This window comes from Megascapheus bottae, chromosome 6 (genome assembly GCF_031878675.1).
Source record: "Megascapheus bottae isolate mThoBot1 chromosome 6, mThoBot2.hap1, whole genome shotgun sequence".
NCBI lineage: Eukaryota > Metazoa > Chordata > Mammalia > Rodentia > Geomyidae > Megascapheus > Megascapheus bottae.
Genome location: NC_143514.1, coordinates 84,043,167 through 84,070,123, shown reverse-complemented (window position 1 = coordinate 84,070,123; position 26,957 = coordinate 84,043,167). Strand labels below are relative to the sequence as shown.

Here is a 26,957-nt window from a genome sequence, read left to right as displayed (position 1 = left end):
TAATCTAGAAACAGAAGCCAGAGGATAGTGAGATGGTGGCCAGCCTGGGCAAAATTAATAAGTCTCTATCCCTAAAAGTGCTAGAGGAAGTTGGATGTGGTAGCTCACACATACAATCCTAGCTACTCAGGAGGTTGAGATCTGAGGATCAAGGTGCAAAGCCAGCCCCAGCACTACAAAGCCCTACAAAGCCTGTGAGACTCTTATCTCCAATTAATCCCTAGAGAATGAGAGGTGGGGAAGTGGCGTGGTGGCTCCAGGGGTAGGGTGGTGACCTTGAGCTGAAGAGCTCAGGGAAAGCAATCAGGCCCCAAGACACCCCCCTCCCCAAAAAAAGTGCTATAGTAGCTTGGAGAGGACACTGTTAGGCACAAGACTCTAAGTACCTCTAAGTACAATTCCTTGTGTGCGTATGGGGGGGGGGGGGCCGCAATTCATTTGCTTAGAATATGCTCAGGTTCCATTCCAACAACTAAAAGGCATTCATTGTGGGTTTTTGGCAAGTTCTGGGGCTTGAACTCAGGACCTAGGCACGGTCCCTGAGCTTCTTTTATTCAAGACTATCGGATCTACGACTTATGCCACAGCACCACTTCTGACTTTATGTGTATGTGGTTCTGAGGGACCAAACCTAGGGCTTCAGGCATGCAAGGCAAGCACTCTACCACTAAGCTACATTTCAAACCCACATCCACTATTGGTGTGTGTGTGTGTGTGTGTGTGTGTGTGTGTGTTTTTAAGGAGGTCAGAAAGTTTGGTGTTTTTTGTTGTTGTTGTTTTGTAGAATTGGGGATTGAGCCCAGAGCCTCAAGTTTATACACGGAACCTATGCCCATGTGGGAACTTTTAAAACAATATAGAGTGATTATGAAATACCTTGGTCAGGAACCCAGGGTTACTGATTAGCTTAACTAGCATACAGATTGGCACCATACTTATCAACCCTATTTTAAAAATACCTTTTCTTTTCACATGAATCTGAAGTAGCAGATGGAGATTGTGATGTCTTCTCCTGGAATGAAATTCTCTCAGATTGTTTCTAATATGCTTTCTTTTAGCATGTAGGGTTTTCTTCATCTGGCTTGAGCCAGAGGTGTGTGTTAGTGAATGCAAACCTTTGACTCCCCATAGAGGAAAGAGCAGGGAGGTCCTACAGTGTGAAGAGACTGTTTACCTCTCTCTAATAAGCTCTGCTTAGCTAGGCAGAGCCTTCTGTCTGCCATGTCAAGGTAGTATTCACATTTTATCTACAAGCATACTCCCAGATGGCCAATGCCATCAGCTAGTGGCTCCAGCTCCAAGCCATGTTGGCAGCATAACACACCTGCCGCATCCTCTTGACCCAGAAAACCTCCCTGCAAGGTGGAATCAGAGTGACCGCCCTCACTAACCACACCTCCCAGTAGACTACCCTGGGGCGCTTAGGGGGGAAGCCACGGATACAGTTCTTTGTCTTTCCTGAGAAGATCATTGTACATCTGGTCATAGGTGGTTTTGAAATCATAGACATTGGGTTTGTCTGGTGCTGGTCCCGGTAGCTTCACATGAGTTCCTGTGCCAAAGGACCGTACACTGAATCCTCGCTTGCTGGAAGACACAAAAAAGAAACAGCATTATAGTTGGATTCACAGAAGGAGATATGGGAATAGACTGACAGAACCTGACCTTTTTGGCAGTGCCAGGATTTGAACTGAGGGTCTTGCTAGGCTACCACTCTACCACTTGAGCCATCTTTTGCTGTGAAAGCCAATAATTTTCACTGTTCTATTTTCATGAATGCACATGAAGTACTTTGTCCAAGCTGGGCACTGGTGGCTCAAGTCCTATAATCCCAGCTATTCAGGAGGCCGAGATCTAAGAATCATAGTTTCAAGGCAGGAAACTTTATGAGGTGCTTTTCTCCAAATCACCACTTGTCCCTACCCTCAAACAAACAAAACAAAAAATGGGGCCTAGAGTTTGGCCTTGCATGGTAGACTGCTTGCCTAGCATGCCCGAAGTCCCAGGTTCTATTCCTCGGTACCATATACATAGAAAAAAGCAGAAATGGTGTTGTGGTTCAAGTGGTAGAGCTCTAGGCTTGAGAAAGACAGTGTTTAGGCCCTGAGTTCAAGCCCCCCGTCATCCCCCCGGCAAACACACACACACACAAAAGCCAGAAGTAAAGCTCTGGCTCAAGATCAAGTAATGGAAAACCAGCCTAGAGTAAAAAATGCCAAAGAAGAGTGCCCAGGTTCTGAGATCAAGCACCATGACCAGAGAGTTTGATTTAATGATTGACTGAACTCAGGGTCTCACACTACTGCTCACCAGGGGTGCAATCACCGCAAAGTTGGAAATGGAGCTGTGGCTCCAGTGGTAGAGCATTAGCCTTGAAGCTCAGAGTCGATACCATGGCTATGATCCTAAAACACAGACACTCAAGTAATGCAAAGAATTGTTTAATCAAAAAAAAAAAAAAAAAAAAAGGCAGGAAGGGAGAGAGGGAGAGAATGAGGGAGGGAGAGAGAGAGGGAGAGAGGGAGGGAGGGAGGGAGGGAGGGAGAGAGGGAGAGAGGGAGGGAAGGAGGGAAGGAGGGAAGGAGGGAAGGAGGGAAGGAGGGAAGGAGAGAGAGAGAGAGAGAGAGAGAGAGAGAGAGAGGAGAGAGAGGGAGAGAGGGAGGGAGGGAGGGAGGGAGGGAGGGGGGAGAGAGGGAGAGAGGGAGAGGGAGAGGGAGAGAGAGAGAGAGAGAGAGAGAGAGAGAGAGAGAGAGAGAGAGAGAGGGGGGGGGGAGGAGGGGGGGAAGAAGCCTGGCACAGTGGCTCACGCCTGTAATCTTAGCAACTCAGGAGGTTGAGATCTGAGGATCCAGGTTCAAAGCCAGCCTGGGCACTAAAGGATCTGAGATTCTTATTTCCAATTAACCTCTAGAAAACTGGGTCTTGGCTCAAGGGTAGGGCGGTAGACTTGAATAGAAGAGCTCAGAGACAACGCCCAGGACTAATTCAAGCCCCATGAGCCATAAACACCACCACCACCACCACCACTTACATCATATTCTTCCTCCTTAGTTTTCTCCACTGGTATTCTCCCTCTAGCTGTTACTGGCTGTCTATCACAGCCTGTCCTATCAGTCAATTCTTCAAGCATATATTAATTTTACAAAAGTACTTCTACCTGTAATTCACATGTACATGTATTAGAACTTAGATTAACCTCATTTGCTGCTTTCCTCGCCCCCTTCTTCAGTTGGTAATTTTTTTTTGGCCACTCCTAGGGCCTGAACTCATGCCAGGGCAGTACTCACTGGCCCTGAGATTTTTTTGCTCAAGGCTAGCCACTCTACCACTTGAGCCACATCACCATTTCTGGCTTCTTCTTTGTATGTGGTACTAAGGAATCAAATCCAGGGCTTCCTGCATGCTAAGTAAGCACTCTACCACTGAGCCACCTCCCCAGCCAAGTGCACGTCCTTGTCCCCTCCCCTTTTCACTCCCCAGGTCCTAGGGCTTGGATTCTGGACCTGGGCACCGTCTCTGAGCTTCTTTTTGCTTAAGGCAGCGCTGTACCACTTACAGAGCACAGAGCCACTTCCTACTTGTTTTATGGTTTTTTTAAATTAATATTTTTTTGGGGGGGGTGGTTACCAGGGTTTGGACTCAAGGCCTTGTACTTAGCTTTTTGCTTGTTCAGCTAGCATTCTTACCACCTAGGTCACACTTTCAACCCTACCTTTTTAATGCTAGTTCATTTGGAGATGGACTACAACAAATCTTTCTGTTTGGGCTGGCTTTGAAATGCCACCTTCTGACCCTCTGGATTTCAGCCTCCTAAATAGCTAGGCTTATACACCACAGGCCACCCTTGTCCAGCATTGTTTTCAAATTCATTTTACTTTTCTCTCTCTCTCTTTTTTTTTTTTTGGGGGGGGGGAGGCCCTAGTCCTAAGGCTTAAACTCAGGGCCTAAACACTGTCCTTGGGTTTTCGCAAGGCTAGAGTTCTACTACTTGAGCCATATACCACTTCCGGCTTTTTCTATGTATATGGTACTGAGAAATTGAACCTGGGTCTTTGTGCATGCTAGCTAGGCAAGCACTCTACCAGTAGACCAAACTTTCTAGTAACCTGTAACCCCACGTGGATGAGCCAGACCTGCCAATGGATCGATAGCCACAATCGCTGCAAGAGGCGTGCCTGTGGTGAGGATTCTGACCAGATGTGTTCCAGGGAGCTGGGGAACAACGCACAGCCCAAAGGATCCTACGAGGCTCACATATGCTGAGGAGCCCGTGAGCTGTGGCCATGGCTATGGTCCCAAAACACAAGGACTGTTTAATCATCACTAGCCACCACCACTGGTCACAACACAAGGCAGGAGCATGGTCTAGTGGTAGAGTGCTTGTCTAGTATGCATGAAGCTCTGGGTTCCATTCCTAGGTACCACCTACACAGAAAAAAACTGGATGTGGTGCTGTGGCTCAAGTGGTAGAGCTGGAGAAAGGACAAGGATAGTGCTCAGGCCCTGAGTTCAAGCGCCAGGACTTGGGGGAGAGAAATGACACCAATCTAAAATGTAACAAAGGCTAGAGTGGCAGAGTGCCTGCCTATGATACACAAAGGCCTGAAGTCCCCAGTGTTACCAAAGGAGAAAAGAAAAATCTAACAGAATTCTCATTCCATGGGGACCAAGACATGAGAAAGGGTATCAATGTATGTAAAGTAATGCACCTTCTATCTGGTGAATATAATGTAACCCTTCTATTAATTACAATAAAAATATATGGGAAAAATTCTCATTCCAGTTTTATATTTATACAGCATAAAAATTTCTGCTTCTAATGGAACTTCACACCTTTCTTTTCTGACTGTGTGTGCAGGTCCTTGATCTTGAACTCAGGGCCTAGGCATTAACCCTGAGGTTTTTTTTTTTTTTAATTGACAGTCCTGGGGGCTTGAACTCAGGGTGTGAGCCCTGTCCTTGAGCTTTATCCTCAAGGCTAGCTCTCTGCCATTGGAGCCACAGCACTTCTGGCTTTTCTATGTAATGTGATACCAAGAAATCAAACCCAGGTCTTCAAGCATGCTAGGCTAGCACTCTACCACTTAGGCCAAACTACTGGCCCCAACCCTGAGCTTTTTTGCTCAAGGCTAATGCTCTACCACTGAACTACAGCTTCATTTTCAGCTTTCCAGTGATTGACTACAGATGAGAAATAAAGGCTCCTGGACTATAGCCCAGTGTGGCTTCAAATCATGATGGTCAGATCTCAGCCTCCTAAGTAGCAAGGTGTGAGCCATATCACCCTAGTGTGAGTTCTGTCTGACTCTACCACAGGCCAGCACCAAAACACCTGAGTCAGACTAGTACCACAAAGAGCTGAAAGTTCAGCTCAAGTAGTACAGCACTCATGGTGAGCAGTAGTGAGAGACCCTGAGTTCAGTCCATCATTAAATCAAACTCTGTTTGACTAATTGATGCACAAAGCTTTTGTGGTTTTTTTTTTGTTGTTGTTTATTCTGATTGAGACAGGCATCTATCTGGTCTGGAACTCAAAACTTGGCAATCTTCCTGCCTCTGTCTCCTAAGTGTTGGGGATAGGTATGCACTACCAAATCAAGTCTTTCTTATTTAAACTGACGATATTTAGCAATCTCTGGAAATATCTTTAGGCTGTCACAACTTCAGGAGTGCTACAGAAAATAAGTTGCCTGTTATCTTGATATGCACAGCCTCCTTCTATTCCTCATCTAGACCAAATGTGAAGAGCAACTATAACTAATAATCCCACAGAAAGAATAATGGCATGAACAGAAAGTTCAAAAATGGCTGGGCCCAGAGGCTCATGCCTGTAATTCTAGCTACTCAGGAGGTTGAGATCTCTGAGGGTCATGATTCAAGAAATCCCAGACACTGAAGATAGCCACTTTTATCTCCAATTAACCTCTAAAAAGGGGGAAGTGGAGCTGGGTATGGTGACTATGCCTAAAATCTTAGCTACTCAGGAGGCTGAGATCTGAGGATCAAGGTTCAAAGCCAGCCAAGGCACAAAAGACCATGAGACTCTTATTCCCAATTAACCTCTAGAAAACAAGAAGTGGGGCTTAGCTCAAAGGTAAGGTGGTAGCTTTGAGCTGAAGAGCTCAGGGACAGCGACCAGGCCAAGTTCATGCCCAACGATCCACCAAAAAAAAGAAGAAGAAGAAAAGGGGATGTGGGGCTGTGGCTCAAGGGTAGAGTGGGAGCCTTGAGCTTTAAGAGCTCTAGGATAGGGGCCGGGAGTTTGGCCTAGTGGTTAAAGTGCTTGCCTAGCATGCATGAAGACCCAGGTTTGATTCCTCGGTACCACATACATAGAAAAAAGCAGGAAGTGGTGGTGAGGCTCAAGTGGTAGAGCTCTAGCCTTGAGAAAGTCCAAGGACAGTGCTCAGGCCCTGAGCTCAAGCCCAGGACTGGCAAAAAAAAAAAAAGAGCTCTAGGACAGAACCCAGGCCTAGAGTTCAAGCCCCATGACCCCCCCCCCTACAAAAAAAAAATATATATATATGTATGGAATATGGTTCAAGTAGTTGAGTTCTTGCCTGGTAAGTACAAAGCTCTGAGATGAAACCCTCCTTACTTCAAAAACAAAAGCAAAAACAAAGCTGGACACCACTGGTTCACGCCTAGATTACTCAGGAGGCTAAGATCTGATGATTTAGATTCAAAGCCAGCCTGGGTAGTAAAAGGCCATGAGACTCACTCCAATTAACCACCAAATGCCAGAAGAGGAGCTTTTGTGGTTCAAGTGGTAGAGCCACAGCCTTGGAATAGGGCCCTTAGTGTAAGTATCAAGACTAGTGCTTGCCGTGCACACACACGTTCACGCAGGTGTACACACGTAGATGTACACATACACACACAAACATACACACACAGCTACCCAGGAGGCTGAGATCTGAGGATCCAGATCCAAAGCCAGCCCAGACACAAAAGGACCCGAGACTCTTATTTCCAATTAACTTCTAAAAAAAGACGGGAAATGGGACTTGGCTCAAGGGTAGGGTGGTAGCCTTGAGCTGAAGAGCTCAGGGACAGCACCCAGGAGAATTCTGAAGCCCTATGACTCACAGAAACACAAAAACAAAAACAAAATAAAATCACCATAGAGGTTGGGGATTTAGCTCAGTGGAAGAAAATTTGCCTGGCAAGTTCAGTCCTCGGCTCTGGGGTGAGGGTGGGAGTACAGTGAGTCAAACTGTCATCCTATGCTAAGGGTAGAGAATACCGAGTCCTGAGTTCTATGCCAGCCTGGGCCACTAAGTGAGTCTTTGAGGAAGACTATGTATATAGCCCAATGGCCTACTATGGGCTGATAAACATGTGGTTAGACAATCTCCATGGCCATTCAGAGTGCTGTCTGTGACCACCAAAGCTAATAACATAGCAGTTGTGTCTCAGATCTGTAATTCTAAGCTACTCAGAAGGCTGAGAGCTGAGGATCATAGTTCAAAGCCAGCCTAGGCAGGCTCTGAAGCAGTCTGTGAGTCTCTTATTCCCAACCACTAAAAAGCTGGAAATGAAGCTGTGACTCAAGTAGTAGAGCACTAGCCTTGAACACAAAAGCTCAGGGATAGTACTCAGGCTTGAGTTTAAGCCCCAGGAACAACACACGCATATGTGCACACATATACATAGAGACAACAACCTGTATCCATAACACATTAAAAAATAAATAGGGGCTGGGAGTTTGGCTTACTGGTAGAGTGCTTGCCTAGCATGCATGAAGACCCAGGTTCGATTCCCCAGCACCACATACATAGAAAAAAGCTGGAAGTGGTGCTGTGGCTCAAGTGGTAGAACTCTAACCTTGAGAAAGCCCAAAAATAGTGCTCAGGCCCTGAACTTAAGCCCAGGACTGGCAATAAATAAATAAAATAAATAAATAAATAAATTAGGGGCCAGGAGCTTGGCCTAGTAGTAGAAATGCTTGCCTAGCATGCACAAAGACCCAGGTTTGATTCCTCAAGTACCATATACATAGAAAAAAGCCGGAAGTGGTGCTGTGGCTCAAGTGGTAGAGCTCTAGCCCTGAGAAAGCCCAAGGACAATGCTCAGGCCCTGAGTTCAAGGCCCAGGACAGGCAAAATAAATAAATAAACCTAACTAATCATAGATTGATATAGGGGGATCCCAAGATCAAAGCCAATCCGGGCAACTTAATATATAGTAGATCTCACTCTTACAAAACTGAGGTAGTGCCAAGTACTCGAGGCTCATGGCTCATATCTGTAATCCTAGCGAGTCAGGAGGCTGAGATCTGAGGACTGAGGTTGAAAGTCAGACTGGGCACAAAAGTCCAGAGACCTCTAGAAAACAGGAAATGGGGCTTGGCTCCAGGGTACGGCAGTACATTAGCACTGCAGAGCTCAGGGATTTGCCCAGGCCTAGGGGTAGGGGGGTAGCCTTGAGCTGAAGGGCTCAGGGACAGCACTCAGGCTTAGTTCAAAGACATGACTGACTCCCCCACCCCCCAAAAAAGAGCTTCATGGTCCATAGTGCTTGGGATAACTGAACCTTGATCCTCAGATCCCAGCCTAAGCAGCTAGGATTACAGGCGTGAGCCACTGCGCCTGGCCACTTCTGGCTTTTTCTGAGGAATGAGCCCGGGGCATCATACATGCTAGGCAAGCACTCTACCACTAAGCCATATTCCCAGCCCACACTACTGTTTTAAGTAAACCATGCATGAACAAAATGTGAAATGTGCACAAGTGAGAAACTGAGGTAAATATTACTGTATTTCTGGATCTGCTGAGGTCGCCCTTCTCATTGGTGTCAAACATGTGGTCAAGTATGTGAAAAGGGTTATGACTCAAGGACATGTGTCCTGACTTACACATGGCTATTGCACTGTGAATCTGCCCCTGGATACTTGTAACCAGACCTGAGGGAACTCAGGGTTCAGAAATGCCCGTCTCACACTTCCATACTGAAGCCTCCATGGAGCTAGAGGTAGCAGTCCACAGATAGAAATCACGGAGCTCCAGCATTGGCTGTATTCTGGTAACGGACAAATCTGCCTCTTCCAGCAAGGAAGTATGTGGGTTCCTCCCCCCCCCCGCCTTTAATAAATGTACTTTCTCTACAAAAACAGCTCAAACCTCTCTGTGGCTTAGCAAAGCAACAGTGCCTAAGGAGAATGAAGGTCTAGAATAGTAAAGAAATCGCTCATGGTAACAGAATGTCACAGCACCATCCTAGCAGGGTGAGAGGAACATGAAGCAGGGCATTGAGTTCACAGTTTACCCATGTCTGCAGTGACTGGTAAGTGACTATCTCTGGTCAGATCATTGGAAAAACCCACCTGACCTGCACAGATCTAGATCAACCGCAGCTCTGCTTCAAAGCCTGCACATTCAAGGGCAAGATCTTAAGCTACCGTTATTAGCATGGCATTTCTTAGTTTTAGGGGGTGCCAGTTCTAGGGCTTGAACTCAGGCACAGAATGCTGTCTCTGAACAGCACAAGTCTTGCTACCACTTGAGCCATAGCTCCACATCCAGCTCTGTGTGTGTGTGTGTGTGTGTGTGTGTGTGTGTGTGTGTTTACATATAAGAGATATAAGAGTCTGATGTAGAGGGTCTGGGAGTTTGACCTAGTGGTAGAGTGCTTGCCTAGCATGCACAAAGGCCCAGGTTTGATCCCTTGGTACCACATACATAGAAAAAGCCAGAAGTGGTGCTGTGGCTCAAGTGGTAGACCTCTAGCCTTGAGAAATCCCAAGGACAGTGCTCAGGTCCTGAGTTCAAGAGCCAGGACTGGCAAAAAAAAAAAAAAAGCCTGATGTACTTTTTCTGCACTAGCTAGCAAAAAGGTGACCCTCAGATCTCAGTCTCCCAAGTGCCTAGGCACAAGCCACTGCACTCCTTTCAGCAGTAAAGCTTTAGAACCAAAGTACTATGTAACCAAATAATGAATAAGCAGGCACCAGCAAGGCACCAGGCCAGGCACAACTGCTCATGCCTGTAATCCTAGCTATTCAGGTTGCTGAGATCTGATTATCACTGTTTAAAGCCAGCCCAGGCAGTAAAGTCTGTGAGACTCTTATCTCCAATTAACCACTAGAAAAAAAGAGAAAGCCAGAAGCAGTGCTGTGACTCAAGTGGCAGAGTGCTAGCTTGAGCAAAAAATGTCCACATAAACCAGGCACAGTGGCTCAGGCCAGTAATCCTAGCTACTCAGGAGGCTGAGATCTGAGGATCAAGGTTCAAAGCCAGGTCAAGCACTAAAGACAGTGAGACTCTCATTTCCAATTTACCACTAGAAAATTGGAAGTGGCCCAGTGGCTCATAGCATAGGGTGGTAGCCTTGAGCTAAAAACCTCAGGGACAGAACCCAGGCCCAGAGTTCAAGCCCTATGACCCACCCGCACCCCCAAACAACAACAAAAAAATAGATTGAGAAAATGTTCCCAAAATGTTCCTAAGCTATCTCACACCCAAGCTAAAAGTGCTATAAACATGACAAATATAGAATTATACAGTTCATTTCTTCTTGGTCACTCTTTGAGGTACTAATTTAAAGAGACAGGCCAGGTATAATAATAAACACCTGAAATCCCAGAATCTGCAAGGCTGTGGATTTCATGTGGATTTCCAGCTACCCTGGACTAGGAGTCTGAGGCCAGCCAGACCCCATGGCACACATGTACAATTGCAGCCAACTGGAGGTTTGAGACAGGAGGATCACTTCAGCCTTGGAAAACATAGGGAGATACCACTCATCTGAACACAAATAAAATTAAACAAGGCTAGAAGTACGGAATTCAAGTGCACACTGCACGCATCATGCAGAGACTGGACAAATCAAGAATGGCCATGTTCCCCAGAGCATTTGCAAAGGCTGCAGGGCTGGTATGGCATCTCCACTATGGGACTGTCCTTCTTTCTATGCCAGTCCTACCAGTCAGGACCCCAGGACTATCCTTGAGTTTTTTTGCTCAAAGCTAGTGCTTTACCACTTGGCCACAGCTCCACTTCTGGCTTTTTGGTGACTAAATGGAGGTTACAGTTTCACTGATTTTCCTGCCCAGGCTGGCTCTGAATAAGTCCTCAAATCTCAACCTCCAAAGTAGCTAGGATTACAGGTGTAAACCATCAGCTCTAGACAGCTTCCAACTTAATGCCTACACCCCTAAAATAAGTAGACCATTCCAAAAGAAAATCTGATTCTATCTCCACCTAATACATCTTAACAATGCTTAGAGGCTGCTGCCTTTGGTTAAGGGGTCCCCTGGCAGTCAGAGCCAGCTATGCTCCTGCAATCACCCAACTTCTTTTTTTTGTTGGTGCCACTAGTAGGACTTGAACACACGGAACAAAAACACATATACACACACTGCCAATACACAGCTCTCCTTGGCTTTATCCAACATGACTGGCACTCTACTTTTTTTTTGGCAAGTTGTGGGGCTTGAACTTGGGACTTGAGTACTGTACCTAAGTTCTACCACTTTGAGCCACAATGCCACTTGAAGCTTTCTGGCGGTTAAAGAATCACAGGGCCTTTCCTAACTGGAGCTGTCTTTGAACAGCAGTCCTCATATCTCAGCCTCCTGAGTAACTAGGATGACAGACATAGGCCACCAGCATCCATCTCCCTACCCCTTATTAGAGCAACCACATCTTTGTGCAAGTTGGGAATAAGAATCTGGTGGATTGGTCTTGCCCAGGCTGGCTCTGAAACTTCAAACCCTGGTCTTCAGATCTCAGCCTCTTAAGCAACTACAATTATAGACATAAGCTACCTACAACCAACCTGATATATTATTTTGAGGCAAGCCTGTTTTAAAATAACTACATTGGGGGCCGGGAGTTTGGCCTAATGGTAGAGTGCTTGCCCAGCATGCACGAAGACCTGGATTCAATTCCTTGGTACCACATACTTAGAAAAAGCCAGAAATGGTGCTGAGGCTCAAGTGGTACAGTTCTAGCCTTGAGAAAAAATCCAAGGACAGTCCTCAGGCCCTGAGCTCAAGCCCAGGACTGGCAAAAAATAAATAAATAAATAAATAAAATAACTACATTGCAGTTTCTCCCTCATAAGATGTAGGGGGGAGGGGAAGAAAAGAAAAAAAAAAAGAAAAGAAAAGAACTCCTAACAGAGCTTGGGCTCAGGGCTTGAGCACTGTCCCTGGATTTTCTCAAGGCTAGCACTCTACCACTTGAGCCTCAGCACCACTTCTGGCTTTTTACTACGTATGTGGTACCGAGGAATCGAACCCAGGTCTTCGTGCATGCTAGGCAAGCACTCTACCACTAGGCCAAACTCCCGGCCCTTGTATACTCTTTCAAAGGGGTTTATCTTCTTTTTTCCTCCAGTCATGGGCCTTGAACTCTGGGCCTGGGCACTGTCCCTGAGCTCTTCAGCACCATGATCTGTGAGATTTTTATCTCCAACTAACCAACAGAAAACTGGAGGTGGCCCTGTGGCTCAAGTGGAAGATGGTAACCTTGCTGGGCACAGTGGCTCATGCCCGCAATCCTAGCTACTCAGGAGGCTGAGATTTGAGGACTGAGGTTCAAAGCCAGCCCTGGCACAAAAGAACCTGAGACACTTATCTCCAATTACCCTCAAGAAAATGGAAAGTGGGGCTGTGGCTTAAGGCCACAACAACAAAACATAATTTTGTAAGACAAGTGCATTGGCTCACCTGTAATCCTAGCTACTCAGGAGGCTGAGATCTGAGGATCTCTGTTCAAAGCCAGCCTGGGCAATACAAAGCAGAGAGACTCTTATCTCCAATTAAGAGACTCTTATTTCCAATTAATCAATAAAAAAACAGGAAGTGGGGCTATAACAAGGGTAGGGTGGTAGCCTTGAGCTGATGAGCTCAGGGACGGTACCCAGGCCCAGGGATAGGAGAGTAGCCTTGAGCTGAAGAGTTGAGAGACAGTTTCCAGGCCAGAGTTCAAGCCCCATGACCCAAAATAATCATTTTGTAGCAGCCCTCATTATGCAGTCAATAAACATACTAAAATTCAATGTATCAAGATGAAGAAAATGCTGAAACCAATGATTTTTGGTTTTGCTGTCAGTTCTGGGGCTTGAACTCAGGGCCTGGGTGCTGAGCTTTTGTGCTCAAGGGTAGTGCTCTACTACTTGGGTCAGAGTTCTACTTCTGGGTTTTGTTTGTTTGTTTGTTTTTTTGTTTTTTTTTGCCAGTCCTGGGCTTAAGACTCAGGGTCTGAGCACTATCCACAGCATGTGGTATTGATGAATCAAACCTGGGTCTTCGTGCATGCTAGGCAAGCAGTCTTACCATTAGGCCAAACTTCCGGCCCCTACTTCTGGCTTTTTTTTTGGTGGTTAAGTGGAGATGAGTCTTACAGACTTTCTTTTTCTTTTTTTTGCCAGTCCTGGGCTTGAGCTCAGGGCCTGAGCACTGTCCTTGGACTTTCCCAAGGCTAGAGCTCTACCACTTGAGCTTCAGCACCACTTCCGGCTGTTTTCTATGTATGTGGTACCGAGGAATCGAACCCCAGTCTTCATGTATGCTAGGCAAGCACTTTAACCACTAGGCCAAACTCCCGGCCCAAGTCTTACAGACTTTCTTGCCTGGGCTGGTCTTGAACCAGACCCCAACTCCCTGAGTAGGTAGGAGTACAGGCATGAGCCACCATGCCAATGCCCATGTCATTTGTGGGGCTTGAACTCTGGAACTGGGCATTGTCCCTGAGTTCTTCAGTTCCATGCTACCGCCCTACCTCTACAGCCACAGTGCCACTTCTGGTTTTCTGGTGATTAATTGGAGATAAAATTCTCAAGGACGTTTTAATGCCCAGCCTGGCTTTGAACCATGATACTCAGATCTCAGCCTCCTGATTAGCTAGGATTACAGGCATGAGCCACCATGCCAATACCCAGCTACAAAAACATTTTTTTTAATATCACAGTATTTTATTTTCCTGTGTGTGTATAAAGAAGCTATCCAGAAGGCCTGGCATGAGGTCTGAAGTACACACACATATGTACACACATGACCTATATATGTACACGTTAACAAACATACCTATCTATACACAGAGAGAGTTAACTTAGGGAAAAGGAAGGAATATAGATTGATTAAAGTGGTAGGGTGCTAGCACTGAGAACCAGCTAGGCAAGGATGCAATGCCCTGAGTTCAAACCTCAGAACTAACACATATACACATATCAGATAGCCAGGACAGTGATCCTCAGATCTCAGCCTCTGGAGAGTAACTCGGATTACAGGCATGAGCCACCTCACCTGACTAGGAAAGCATTTTCATATTATTTGCAAATGCAAAGACTTTCCCCTCAGTGCTAGGTCTTGTAGGGGCTCATGTTATCGCTCTTTCAACTCTGTACCACCATTTATACCTTTCCAGAGGAGCTTTGCTAATTACCAGTTTTAAACAGGAACTTATCTTCAGTAATTTTCTTGGCTAAGCACTAGACTGGCATTAATTGAATAAACATTTCACCAATAGTTAAGAAAAAAATTTTAAATATTTTCTGAAATTCCACCCTTACATATTACACATAGGGCTTAAAACAGAGCCCACATAACAGGGTGCAGTGGCTCACATCTGTAATCCTAGCTACTCAGAAGGCTGAGATCTGAGGATCGAAGTTCACACTTCAAAGCTAGGTCAGGCACTAATGACCATGAGACTCTTATCCAATTAAGCACTAGAAACTGGAAGTGGAGCTGTGGCTCAAGGAGTAGGGCAGTAGCTTTGAGCTGAAGAGCTCAGGGACAGTGCCCAGGCCCACAGTCCAACCCCCACGACAGACCCCCCCCAAAAAAGGGGGGGGAGCCTGGGAATATGGCTTAGTAGTAGTAGAGTACTTGCCTAGCAGCATAGTATGCATGAAGCTCTAGGTTTAATTCCTCAGTAGCACATACACAGAAAAAGCTACACATGGTACTGTGGCTCCAATGATAGACGGCTAGCTTGAGAAAGCTCAAGGACAGTGGGAGGCCCTGAGTTAAGGCCCCAGGACTGGCAATAAAAAAAAAAAGTAATGAAATTCGAACTACTGGCCTGGGTGGGTGGCTCACGCCTGTAATCCTAGCTACTTAGGAGGCTGAGATCTGAGGATCAAGGTTCAAAGCCATTCCAGGCACAAAAGGACCTGCGACTCATCTCCAATTAACCTCTAGAAAATGGAAAGTGGTGCTGTGGCTCAAAGTGGGAGGGCCCTAGCCTTGAGCTGAAGAGCTCAGAGACAGCGCCCAGGCCCACAGTTCAAGCTCCATGACCCACAAAAAGAAAGAAAGAAATTTGAACTACTACTACTTAACCAAATCCATGTGTGTTGCGGAAACTCCAGACGGGAGGTCTGGGGGGCAGGGTGGGGAGCAAGTTATTTACGTGATTCTTGCAAACGCACACACTGACCAATACCGAGACTACCGGCACTACCATTGTGGTCAGACACATTCCGTGTGGAGACGACGGGCTGCGAGCTGTGCGGGGGCCGTGGAAGGAAGGCGACTACAGGGCTCGGCTCGCGCCCCGGAAAACCCCGACCTCGCTGGCGACTGCCCGGTGCACGACGGCCGCCAGCTTTTACCCAGGACTCGCGGGCAACAGGGCTGCCGACTGTGCCGCCTCCGGCTCCCACCTGGCTTCCCGCCCTCCCGCCCCGAGTGCCGGCGCCGCGCCCTGGGGGCTCCGTGGCGGGGCCTAGCAAGCGCTCTCGACAGGCGCGGCGCGGCCGTCCGGCCTCCTCCGCGGGTCTCCGGCCGCGGCGCCCCGGCCCCCCCGAGGAACCTGTGGGGAGGCAAGTGGGGGGCGGCGGAGGCCGGAGCGGGCGCGCGGGCCGCGGAGGAACCGCCACTACCTGAGGATGTTGTGAGCCTCCATGCTCCGGTTCTGGTTACTCGAGCACACCACCGCCACCCGCAGCGGCGACGACGGCATGACGGCGGCCGCAAGGTCCACCGCCGGGCTACAGCTCCCACCGACCCGCGGCCTGCGGCAGCAGCAAGATGGCGGCCACCGGAAGTCGACGGCGCGGAACCTGGGAGGACGCAACGGGCGGGAACGCCGCCCGGTTCCCCTCGGGCGCGAGGGCTTCCCGAGGAGCCGCGCGCCGCGGTGGGCTCGGGTCGGCGGCGGGCCAACGTCGAGCCTCGCTCCAAGGTAGGAAGCCGAGACGCGCGCTCCTGAAAGCGCGGAGCGCCAGACCGCCGCCGGCGTCTGACGTCACAACTGCGCCGGCGCCTACGAGGTGCGGCGCAATGGCTTCTGGGCCGCACCGCCGTTGCTAGGGTAACGCGCCGGACATCGCGCCTGCGCAGACGGAGGTGCTGGGAGCGACGGGGTCGGTCCGCGCCTCGGGGCCAGGGCGCCCGGCTGAAGGAGCCTTTTTTACTTTCAAGGCTTGCCTTCTATCACTGGAACCACATGTCCACTTTTTTTTGGTTGGTCTTGGGGCTGGAAGTCTGGGCCTGGGCACTGTCCCAGAGCTCTTCAGCTCAAGACTACCTACGCTTGAGCCTCAGCCCCATTTCCCCATTTTCTAGAGGTTAATTCCAGATAAGAATCCCAAGTTCTTTGGTGCCCAGGCTGGCTTTGAACCTCAATAATCAGACCTCAGTCTCCTGAGTAGCTAGGGTGACAGGCATGCGCCACTGAGCCTGGCTGTACTTCTGGCTTTTTCTGAGAAGTTTATTGGAAAGAAGTCTCTCAGGATATTACTACCTGGGCTGACTTTGGACTGTCATCCTCAGATCTCAACCTCTGGTAAGGGGAGCAGGGACTGGCGCCATCCCGAATGCCGAAGAGTTCCCCTCCCCATTGTGGAAGGTCGACAATGGTACAGCCCAGCCACCTTTGCCCTTCCAGGGAGGGGCAACCTTGAACTTCTCCCCATCCCCCATGAGGAGGGATATCCTCTTGGGTGGGGGTGGGCCTGCTTTGTGTGGAAACCTGCCCAATTTGCAGGACAACTCCAACTAAGGTGATAGGTAGATTCGAACACTGGGCAGTAACCCTACTGGCTACCTGCGTGTGGCCAGAGCTGACAGTGGTCCCTCTGTGTATGTGACCATCCCATTGGCCACCTGCGTGGCCAGGTTTGACCGCATGGGTTTTGCCCTTAAAAACCCAGCATGAGAGCTGCTAGGGGTCACAGTGTCAGCTCCCGAGTCTACACTGTGTCCCTGGCCAGTCAGTTCACCATCTACTTCCCCAATAAACTGACCTTTTTATGTGAGACTGTCTCTGTGTGGTGGACTCTGGTGGGACGTGGAATCCCCACCTGGAGGGATGTGGAATCCCCTCCTCTTGACCCCAAAACACCTCCTGAGTAGCTAAGATTGCAGGCATGAACCACCAGCACCCAACTAAATCTGTCATGGGGCTTGGACTCTGCCTGGATGTTGTCCCTGAGCTCTTCAGCTCAAGGCTACCACTCTACCCTTGAGCCAAGCCCCACTTCCCATTTTCTTGAGGTTAACTGGAGATAAGAATCTTAGGTCCTTTTGTGCCCCAGCTTGCTTTGAACCTTGATCCTCAAATCTTAGCCTCTTGAGTATCTGGAATTACAGGTGTGAGCCTCTGGGTCCGGCTTTTTGTATGTATATGGTACTGAGGAATCAAACCTGGGTCGTCATGCATGCTAGGCAAGCAGTTTACGGCTAGGCAAACACTTTACCTCTAGGCCAAACTTCTGTCCCATAAATCTATAAGTCTTATCTGCAGTTAGAAGCTGAAGTGGCAATATGCCTCAGGTGGTAGAGCACCAGCCATGGGTTTGCTAAGTGAGAGTGCAAGGCCCTGAGTTCAAACCTTATTAATGGCATGTGTGCATGAGCACACACACACACAACTGTTCAAGATGAGACAAAAGAGGATGGAAAAAATCGGGCTATGTTCACAAGCCAGGAACCAGTTCAGGCAGCTGAGTTTGTGTGTGTCCTTGGAGTCTCCAGAGTTGATTTTTCCATTCTAACTGGTTGTCATGAACTGTCCTTACTTGAGCGGGGAGAGTTTTCTTTTTTGCCATTTCTTTTGCCTAATGGGATTCCCTCGCATTCATGCCACAGTTGGTCCTAAGCTGTAGATTTCTAAAATCCCTTCTCCAGGCTCTGGAGACATGCTTCCATTTTCTCCACTAGGGAGACCACAGGGCTCTGTCAGGCTCCTCTCTTTGCCCTATACCCTGAAAACTTTTCCATGGACAGTGAGCCAGAATAATCACAGTCCTTGCCCCATGTATGTCCTTTCAAGTTCAGCCCCTTTGTTGCCACAGGTCCAATGTCCTTGGCTCCTTCACAAATTCCATGGGGTTTTTGTTCTTTCTGTCACTTCATTGGACTGGAAGCTGAAGTTTCACCTTTTGAAAAAGTAAAAAGTGGGAAATATCCTCTAAGCATAAAAGTTACAATACTAAAGGTAATGTAGTAATGCTGTAGGATACAGAGTGAAAGAATAGCCCCAGAACAGATCCGTGAACAGATGGAGTGACACAGAGCACTTAAGATGAATGGACAGGCTGTCTTTGTGCCCTGCATCGGCAAAATTTGTTTGCTGTATGGATATAAGATGGGACTCCATTATATTTTATAGGTGACTATGGAAAGACTAAAAGACCTAAGTATGAAATGTTAAAATCGGGGGTGGGGGGCTGGGGGGTGGGGGGAGGGTAAGGGTACCAAGACATATGAAAGGGTATCAATGTAAGTGAATTAATGCACCTTCTATCTGGCAAATATCATGTGACCCTTTTATTAATTACAATAAAAAATATATTTAAAAAAAATGTTAAAATCTAGGCCAACCAAGAAAAGTGTAGGAAAGCATTTTCTTTCGTGTGTGTGTTGTCAGTCATGGGACTTGAACTCTGGGCCTACGCTATCCTTGAACTCTTCAGCTCAAGGCTACCACCCTGCTCCTTGAGCCACAGAACCACTTCCAGTTTTCTAGTGGTTACATGGAGTTTAGGGCCTGGGCTGGCTTTGAACAGCGATCCTTAGTCTCCTGAGTAGCTGGGATTACAAGGTAAGCCACCTCGCCTGGCTAGGAAAGCATTTTCATATTATTCGCAAATGCAATGATTTTTTCCCCCTGGTGCTGGGTCTTGAAATTAGGCCTCATGCTCTCACCTGGCTCTTTCTACTCTATTACTTGAGCCACACTTCTCATTTCTTGGAGATAGTCTCCTGGATTTTTCTGCCCAGGCTGGCTTTGAATTTTTTTTTTTGCCAGTCCTGGGCTTGAACTCAGGGCCTGAGCACTGTCCTTGGACTTTCTCAAGGCTAGAGCTCTACCACTTGAGCCTCAGCACCACTTCCGGCTTTTTTTTTCTATGTATGTGGTACCGAGGAATTGAACCCGGGTCTTCATGCATGCTAGGCAAGCACTTTAACCACTAGGCCAAACTCCCCGCCCCGTGGCTTTGAATCTTGATCCTTACACCTCAGCTTGAGGTGTGAGCCACTGGCACTTGGCTCAAAAATTTAAGATTCCTTCCCCTGCCCCTGAAAAAAATAATAAAACATACAAACTGGGGCCAGGAGTTTGGCCTAGTGGTAAAGTGCCTGCCTAGCATGCATGGAGACCTGGTGTGATTCTCCGGTACCACATATAGAGGAAAAAAAAAAAGCCAAGGGGCTGGTAGTTTGGCCTAATGGTAGAGTGCTTGCCTAGTATGCATAAAGACCAAGGTTTGATTCCTCGGTTCCACATACATAGAAAAAAAAAAAAAGCCAGAAGTGGTGCTGTGGCTCAAGTGGTAGAGCACTAGCCATGAGGAAAGCCCAAGAACAGTGCTCAGACCCTGAGTTCAAGCCCTAGGACTGACCAAAAGAAAAAAGAAAAAAAAGAATACAAACGGTATACATGATTGACAGTGTTAATAGCAGAGGAGCAAATATGTAGACTTAATTCAATAGAGCACTGAACTAATTAAACAGCAGCAGCTCTAAGGACAGGGAGGGTTGGGTGGAGAAGGAACAGGGCCTCTAGGAGGCTGTAGTTACCTGACAGCCTCTGAAGTGGACCAGGTTCAGGAGCCAGCCAGGCTGGAGGGACTAGCCTGAGGCACCCACTTAGGGAAAGAGTGGTTTATGGGAATAACCATGAGCTTAAAAACAGGCTGTTTCTGGGCACTGGTGGCTCACACCTGTAATCTGACTAAGGAAGTTGAATTCGGTAATTCTCAGTTCACAGCCAGGCAGGTCAGCAAAGTCCATGTGAGATTTTTTTATTATTATTATTTTTTTTTTTGCCTGTCCTAGGGCCTGAAGTCAGGGCCTGGTCATTGTCTCTGAGCTCTTTTTGCTCAAGCCTAGCACTCTACCACTTGAGCCACAGCACTATGCCCTGCTTTTTGTTGTTGTTTACATGGTACCGAGGAATCAAACACAGGGCTTCATGCATGCTAGGCAAGCATTCTACCACTAAGCCACATTCCCTGCTTCGCTATGAGACTCTTATCTCCAATAACTACTCAAAAACCAGAAGTGGAGCTGTGGCCCACTGTACAGTAGAGCCTTGGGCAAAAGATCGCAGGAATAGCACAAGGCCCCAAGTTCAAGCCCCACAACTGACCCCCCCCACCAAAAAAAAAGTCTCCAAGGCTTGTTTGCTTGCTTGCTTGCTGCTGTGTGCAGGGCTGTGCTACTTTTGCTCCTTTCCTGCAAATCTCTTAGGCTTGGCTTACAGGACATCTCTGTGGGTTTAGCTCGCAGGAGCCCAGAAGCTCAATTGGGTCAAGTGTCCTGGGGGCCTCGAGGAGCTTCAGCTCCCTCACGAAGCTGTATGATCCAAACTTGGAGCCCAACTGTATCTAAAGCCTAGAAGCTGGGGCATCGCCTGTGGGGCTGGCTTCCTGCTCTTGCAGATTGAAGTTACCTTAACATACTCCCTAGGAGCTGAGGTAGGAGATAGTGGACCAAGAACATGCCTGCTCACAACCCAGCTGTCTAGACACACGCTGCTCCCTCCCTCTCGATGAGTCACCAGGTAGAGCAGATTCATCCCAGGGTGATGTTCCTTCCCCGGGTCCCAAGGGCTGCTCCAGGGTGTCCTGAGGACACTGCAGGTGGGGAGGCTGTGCAGGAATCAATACAGGTTCACAGGAACCTTGGCTTGTCCTCCGCCCACCGCCCCAGTCACAATTCCCACCTCTGCCACTGCCTGGGTGAACCCCAGTCTCAGGAAGGGCACCCCTGGAGCAGCTTAATTGTTGCTTGCACATCTAAACTGGGTCACTGTAGGCATGGGCTATTTCCAGCCCCAGCAAGTGCCAGTTCTCCACCTCCATCTCAACACAGCGGGCCCAGGAAGAGCAGCTATCCTAAGGTCTGAGGGTGGTCAGAGACACTGTGAATACACTGTCCCCTTGCCAGTCAGCAGACCACTGCACATCATCAGGGGCTGACCCCCAGCCCACACAGGAAAAAGGTTCAGGGCCAACCACTGGACTGAGGGACTAAGGCAGCCGAAGTCATCTTCCCTCCCCACCCAAATAATCACGCAAGGCTTGGTTTTGGTCTGAGAATAAGGGACATTTAGATGTTGACGCCCGGTTTGCTGACCAGAGCCACACGGCGGGCAGAGCAGACAGAGAGGTAGGGTATGGGGCTGCAGGGCCCCAGCCAGAGCCCAGAAGGACAGTGGTTGCTGGGGTGAGGATAAAGGTTTAGCCACAGTGACCCAGAGGAGCCAGAGTCAAGTCCAGTGGTCAGAGCTGGGGGTTCAGGGGGTCAGGTAGTGCCAGACCCTTGCAGGTGCTCCCCCTCACCTGGTTTGCACCTTAGCCAGGTGCTCAGGTCTGCCAGGAGGTGGGCAAAGCCAGACTATCATCTGAGACAGGTGGGCAGATGGCATTTCAGGTTAGGTCTTGGGCTCTCAACTCCCAAACACGAAAAGGGTTGAGATAGGTGCAGTTACTCACACTGTGATGTGACTGCATGCTTGGGGTGCAGACCCGAGTGCAGGGTCTGCCTGCCCAGTGCTGGCATCTCTCCTTTGCGCCTCACACCTCCACAGACATTCCTAACCCTGGCAGTACAGAGCGGGAGCCTGGTCCTGCAGCCTCCCCAGCCCCTCCACCCCCACCCCATGCAGCAGTCAGATGCTGGACTCAGCTACATAGTGGCTCTAGGCCTGTCAGACACCCACGTAGGAAGACACCATAGGGCCTGTGTACCCGTGCCCCAGGATCCCGCAAAGCTCAAAGAGGGGGTGCTCCAGGGGGGTTCTCTGGCCAGAAGCATGCACAAGCCAGCCAGTCCCAGGGCCCTCCCAGCCCCCTCTGGACAGCAGAGGAAGAGCGGTTGGTTCCTGCCGTGGGCCAGAGATTGTAAGGCACAAAGCTAACCTAAGCCTGCTGGGGTGGGGTGGGGTGGGGTAAGACAGATTCCCAGGGCCCACCCCCCACCCTGCAACGCACCAAGTACCCAAGCCATGGCCACAGCCCAGCTTTGACGCCTTGGTGCAGGATGGAGGGTCCAGGCGTCGTTCCAGGGGCCAGTGGCTCTGACTTTGGGGCCGTGCGTCCTGGCCACCCCCATAAAGGCCTGTGTCGAACGGGAGACCCCGGGCGCAGCCGGACACGTCCAGCCGGGCCCATCAGGCCCCATGGCGCGGCGGGGGAGGGCAAAGTCTAGGAGGGCCGAAGCCCAGCTGGGGCTGGCAAGGTCCTGGGATGATGCCGGGGGGGCCCCGGGGCGGGTCTCGGGCGGTGGCCGCGGGAGGCTTCAGGCCTGCCTGCGCCGGCCGGGGCGGCGGAAGGTCGGGTGCATGAGGTTCTCGGTGATGTAGGCCACCAGCAGGCAGATGACCACGAGCATGACGCAGATGGAGCCGCCGACGGCGGTCATGGCCACCACGATGTCCTGCATGGCGGCCGGCTCGGCGGTGAACTCCACGCAGTCGGCGGCGTCGGGCGGCGCGGGCGCGGGCGCGGGCGAGGGCCCGGGCAGCGGCTGCAGGCACAGGCGGTAGCGCACGCCGTGGTGCACGGCGGGCAGCAGGTAGTCGCGGCAGGCGGCGCCCAGCAGCACGCGCTCGCACGGGAAGCGCGCGTAGGCGCCGCGCCACGAGCAGGTGAGCGCGAAGGCGCGCGCGCGGGCGGGCGCGGGCCGCCACTGCAGCAGCACGCTGCGGTTGCGCAGGACGTGGGCGCGCAGGGAGCCGCCGGCCGCCGCCCGCGTCACGCAGCCCGGCGCCTGGCAGCGGAAGCCGCGCGCGGGGCTGCGGAAGCACAGCCGCCCGCCGCCCGCCTCCGGGCCCTCTGGCAGCACCTTGTAGGGGCACCAGGGCGCGTCGGCGGCCGGCTCCCAGCCCGGCGGCGTCGGGGCGGCGGCGGCGGCGGAGGGCGGCGGCGCGCGGGCGGCGAGCAGCAGCAGCAGCAGCAGCAGCAGCAGCGGCGGCAGCAGCGGCCGCGGCGGCGGCGGGGCGCGCATCCTGCGGCCGGGCCGGCGTGCGGGGCGCGGGCGCCGGGGCGCGGCTGGGGGGGTCACGCGGGCCGCGCCGCCCGAGCTGGCCGGCCCCCTGCGCCCTCCGCCGCGGCCGCCGCCCGGACGCGCCCCGCGCGCTCGCGGACCCGCCCCCTTAACCCCTGCGCGGCCGCAGCTGTGCGGGCCGCTGCGGGGCGGGCGCGGCACCGGCGGTGCCGTGGGGTCCTGGCGCCGGGGGCTCCGGCGGTGCTGCGCACAGGGTGGGGCTGGGGCGGCGGGAGACGCGGGGCGAGCGGCGCCGGGCCGGCCGCCGGGACGGAGAGCATTTCCAGCGTCGTGCGCAGCCGCTGAGCGGGGGTCGGAGGAGGGCGCCTCGGCCGCCTCTCCGCGCCGTGGCCCGGACGACCGGGCGCCCAGCACTCCGCCTCTTGAGCAGCGGCGGCGGCGGACAGCTTCCTGCCGAAAAGGGGTGGAGGAGCAGCCGACGGGCCGTCCCTCGGCCCCCAGGTTATTCTCCGGATGCAGCTGTGCATGAACCTTAGATGGAGACACAAATTGGAACCGTGCGCCTGCTACGGGCAGCAGCCACCCAGCGAGGGGCGGGGGACCACCCAGGACAGGCCCGTCCAGCTTGCTCAGGCCTCCATGTCCTGCTCTACCAAACCTGAGTCACGGATGGACGAGCAGCTCCGTTCTCCTAAGAACAGGCAGGTCCCAAGCTCACTCTGTCATCCTGGCTACTCAGGAGGCTGAGATCTGAGGATCGCAGTTCAAAGCCAGCCTGGCCACGGAAGACCGGGAGACTCATCTCCCATTAATCTCTAAAAAAGCGGGAAGTGGGGGCTATGGCTCAAGGGTAGGGCAGCCTTGCGATCAAGAGCTCAGGGACAGCTCCCAGGCCCAGAATTCAAGCCCCATAACCCCACCCCCCCACACACAAATCTTTAAACGTTTGATAATGAGGCAAACTAGTAAAAGGCTTTAATCTTTAACATCTAGAACAGCAAAAGAGAAGTCTGGCTGAAGGAGGGTGGGATTGCAGAAAAAAACCAACATATGTCTTTGTCTCCTTCTGGTAGAGGGTATTAGGAAAATGCAGAATATGGCACTGAAAGTGAATGTTTGAGCAACTGGATAGAGCTATCTGATAGGAAAGAGGTTAGAGAGAAGGATTTCTCCTGTAGCCTCCTGGAGGAGTTTGCCTTGAGGGAGAGATTGCAAATTCAGATTCTGAATTGAGTGAATTCAGGAAAGAGAAAAGGAATGAATTAGTGTCAACGTTTTGTTTGAGGTCTAACAGGTCTTAGGCTAGGAGCAGACAGGAAGTTTTCACTTGGAGAATCCAGACTGAGCATTGGCCCTAGGCTCTTCAGCTCCAGGCTACCCTCCCTATCCCTTGAGCCACAGCGCCACTTCCAGTTTTCTAGTGCTTAATTGGAGATAATATTAAAGACTCACAGACTTTAATGTCCAAGCTGAGTTTGAACCACAATCCTCAGATCTCAGCCTCCTGAGTAGCTGGGATTACAGACATGAGTCACCAAGCCCAGCTTGTAAAATATATATTTTATTAAGGTATAATTCATTTAAAACTAGATGTATCCATATAGGTGCTTCAGGGCTCACGTCTGTAATCTTAGCAACTGAAGGGGCTGGGATCTGAAGATTGTGATTGAAAAACAGTTCAGGAGACTCTATCTCTGATAAACCAGAAAAGAGAGAGAGAGAGAGATAACTGGATGGGAAGTGTGGCTCAAACAGTAGAGTTGGCAACAGTATTGCTCAAAAAAGCTGAGTGAGCTGGGTGCTGGTGGTGGCTCATGCCTGTAATCCCGGTTACTCAGAAGGCTGAGATCTGAGGATTGCGGTTCAAAGCCAGCCCAGGCACTAAAGTCTATGAGACTCTTATCTCCAATTAACTACCACCAGAGAAACGGAAGTGGTGCTGTGGCTCAAGTGGTAGAGTGCTAGCCTTGAGCTGAAGAGCTCAGGGACAGTGCCCAGGCCTAGGCCAAGTTCAAGCTCCATGACCTAGACACACACACACACACACAAGCCGAGTGAGAGCTTGAGGTCCTGAGTTCAAACCCAGTACTGGAGGAAAAAAAAACAAATGTACCCATTCTAAAGATACAGTTGGGGGCAGGAGTTTAACCTAGTAATAGAGTGCTTGCCTAAAATGCACCAAGCTTTGGGTTCTATTCCTCTGTACCTCATGCACAGAAAAAGCCAAAGTGGTGCTGTGGCTCAAGTGGTAGATTGCTAGCCTTGAGAAATCTCAGGAACAGTGGCTCAGGCTCTGTATTCAATCCCCAGGACTGGCAAAAATAATACAAATAAAGGCATAGTTGGATGTATTTTTCAAATGTATGCATCCAGGTCATCATATACCACTCAACGTAAATATTCTCTGTCTCACAGAGCTCCTGGCTGCTCCTCATCTCCAAAGATGCTCCACTGCTAGAAGCAGCAGGCTTGCTGGGCCTAGAGGTTTGTGTGAAAGGAACTGCATCCTGGTCTGTGCCTGCCCTGTCCTCCTGGCTCACTGACTTACTCTCCTCCATGTTCTGCATCTCATAGCTCAAGTCTTTTTACTGCTAAGCAGCAGTCTATCGTAAAATTTCCTCAAGTATTTGCCTGTTCCCAGAGAGGTAACAGGACTCAGCAGTCATACAACCACCAGTATGGGGCCAGCAGCTTGGCCTAGTGGTAGAGTGCTTGCCTGGCATGCACAACAACCCAGGTTTGATTCCTTGGGACCACATACATACAAAAAAAAAAAAAAAGCTGAAAGTCCAGGAGTTTGGCCTAGTGGTAGAGTGCTTGCCTGGCAGGCAGGAAGACCCGAGTTCAATTCTTTGGTACCACCTACACAGAAAAAACTGGAAGTGGTGCTGGGGCTCAGGTGGTAGAGCTCTACCCTTGAGAATGCCCAATGACAATGTTCAGGCCCTGAGTTCAAGCCCCAAAACTGGAAAAACAAAACAAAATACCACTGTGGGGCTGGGAGCATAGCCTGGTGGTAGAGTACTTGCCTAGCATGCACAAAGCCTTGAACAAAAAGTGTTCACGGACAGTACCCAAGCCCTGAGTTCAAGCCCTAGGAATGGCAAAAAATAAACAAATAAAAACATCACTATGAATCCTCATGTTCAAATATTTGTGTGGTGACATGTTTTCTTAGGGGAGTACTTTAGTGAAGTAGGTTTATTGGTATGCTCATAATTAGCATACAAATCTGCTTAGGGCAGGGAGTGTGGCCTAGTGTCAAAGTGCTTGTTTAGCAGGCATGAAGATCTGGGTTCAATTCCTCAGTACCGCCTATACAGAAAAAGCCAAAAGTGACACTGTGGCTCAAATGGCAGAGTGCTAGCCTTGAGCAAAAGTGTCCAAGGGGCTGGGCATATGGCCTAGTGATAGAGTGATTGCCTAGCATACCTGAAGGCCCAGGTTCAATTCCTCAGTACCATATACATAGAAAAAGCTGGAAGTGGTATTGTGGTTCAAGTGGTAGGGCTGTAGTCTTGAGAAAGCCCAAGAACACTGCTCAGAC

The 26,957-nt window shown here is 50.1% G+C and overlaps 2 protein-coding genes across 2 annotated transcripts in view; both read right to left on the bottom strand.

Annotated features, from left to right (window-relative positions):
• Ssu72 (SSU72 homolog, RNA polymerase II CTD phosphatase) overlaps nt 1-16,165 on the bottom strand; it is a 35,308-nt gene extending 19,143 nt beyond the window's left edge. The window contains exons 1-2 of the mRNA XM_090336021.1: nt 15,835-16,165; nt 1,444-1,587 (exon numbers count right to left, since the gene is read on the bottom strand). Of these exons, the coding sequence (XP_090192147.1) occupies nt 1,444-1,587; nt 15,835-15,914 (224 nt within the window). The 5' untranslated portion in view covers nt 15,915-16,165. The remainder of the gene's footprint in view (nt 1-1,443; nt 1,588-15,834) is intronic.
• A 5,329-nt stretch (nt 16,166-21,494) lies between these two features.
• On the bottom strand, nt 21,495-23,410 carry Fndc10 (fibronectin type III domain containing 10). The gene has a single exon (XM_090334042.1). It carries the CDS (start codon nt 23,408-23,410, stop codon nt 22,703-22,705), a length of 708 nt encoding a protein of 235 aa, XP_090190168.1. The 3' UTR covers nt 21,495-22,702.
• Nucleotides 23,411-26,957: the final 3,547 nt, after the last annotated feature.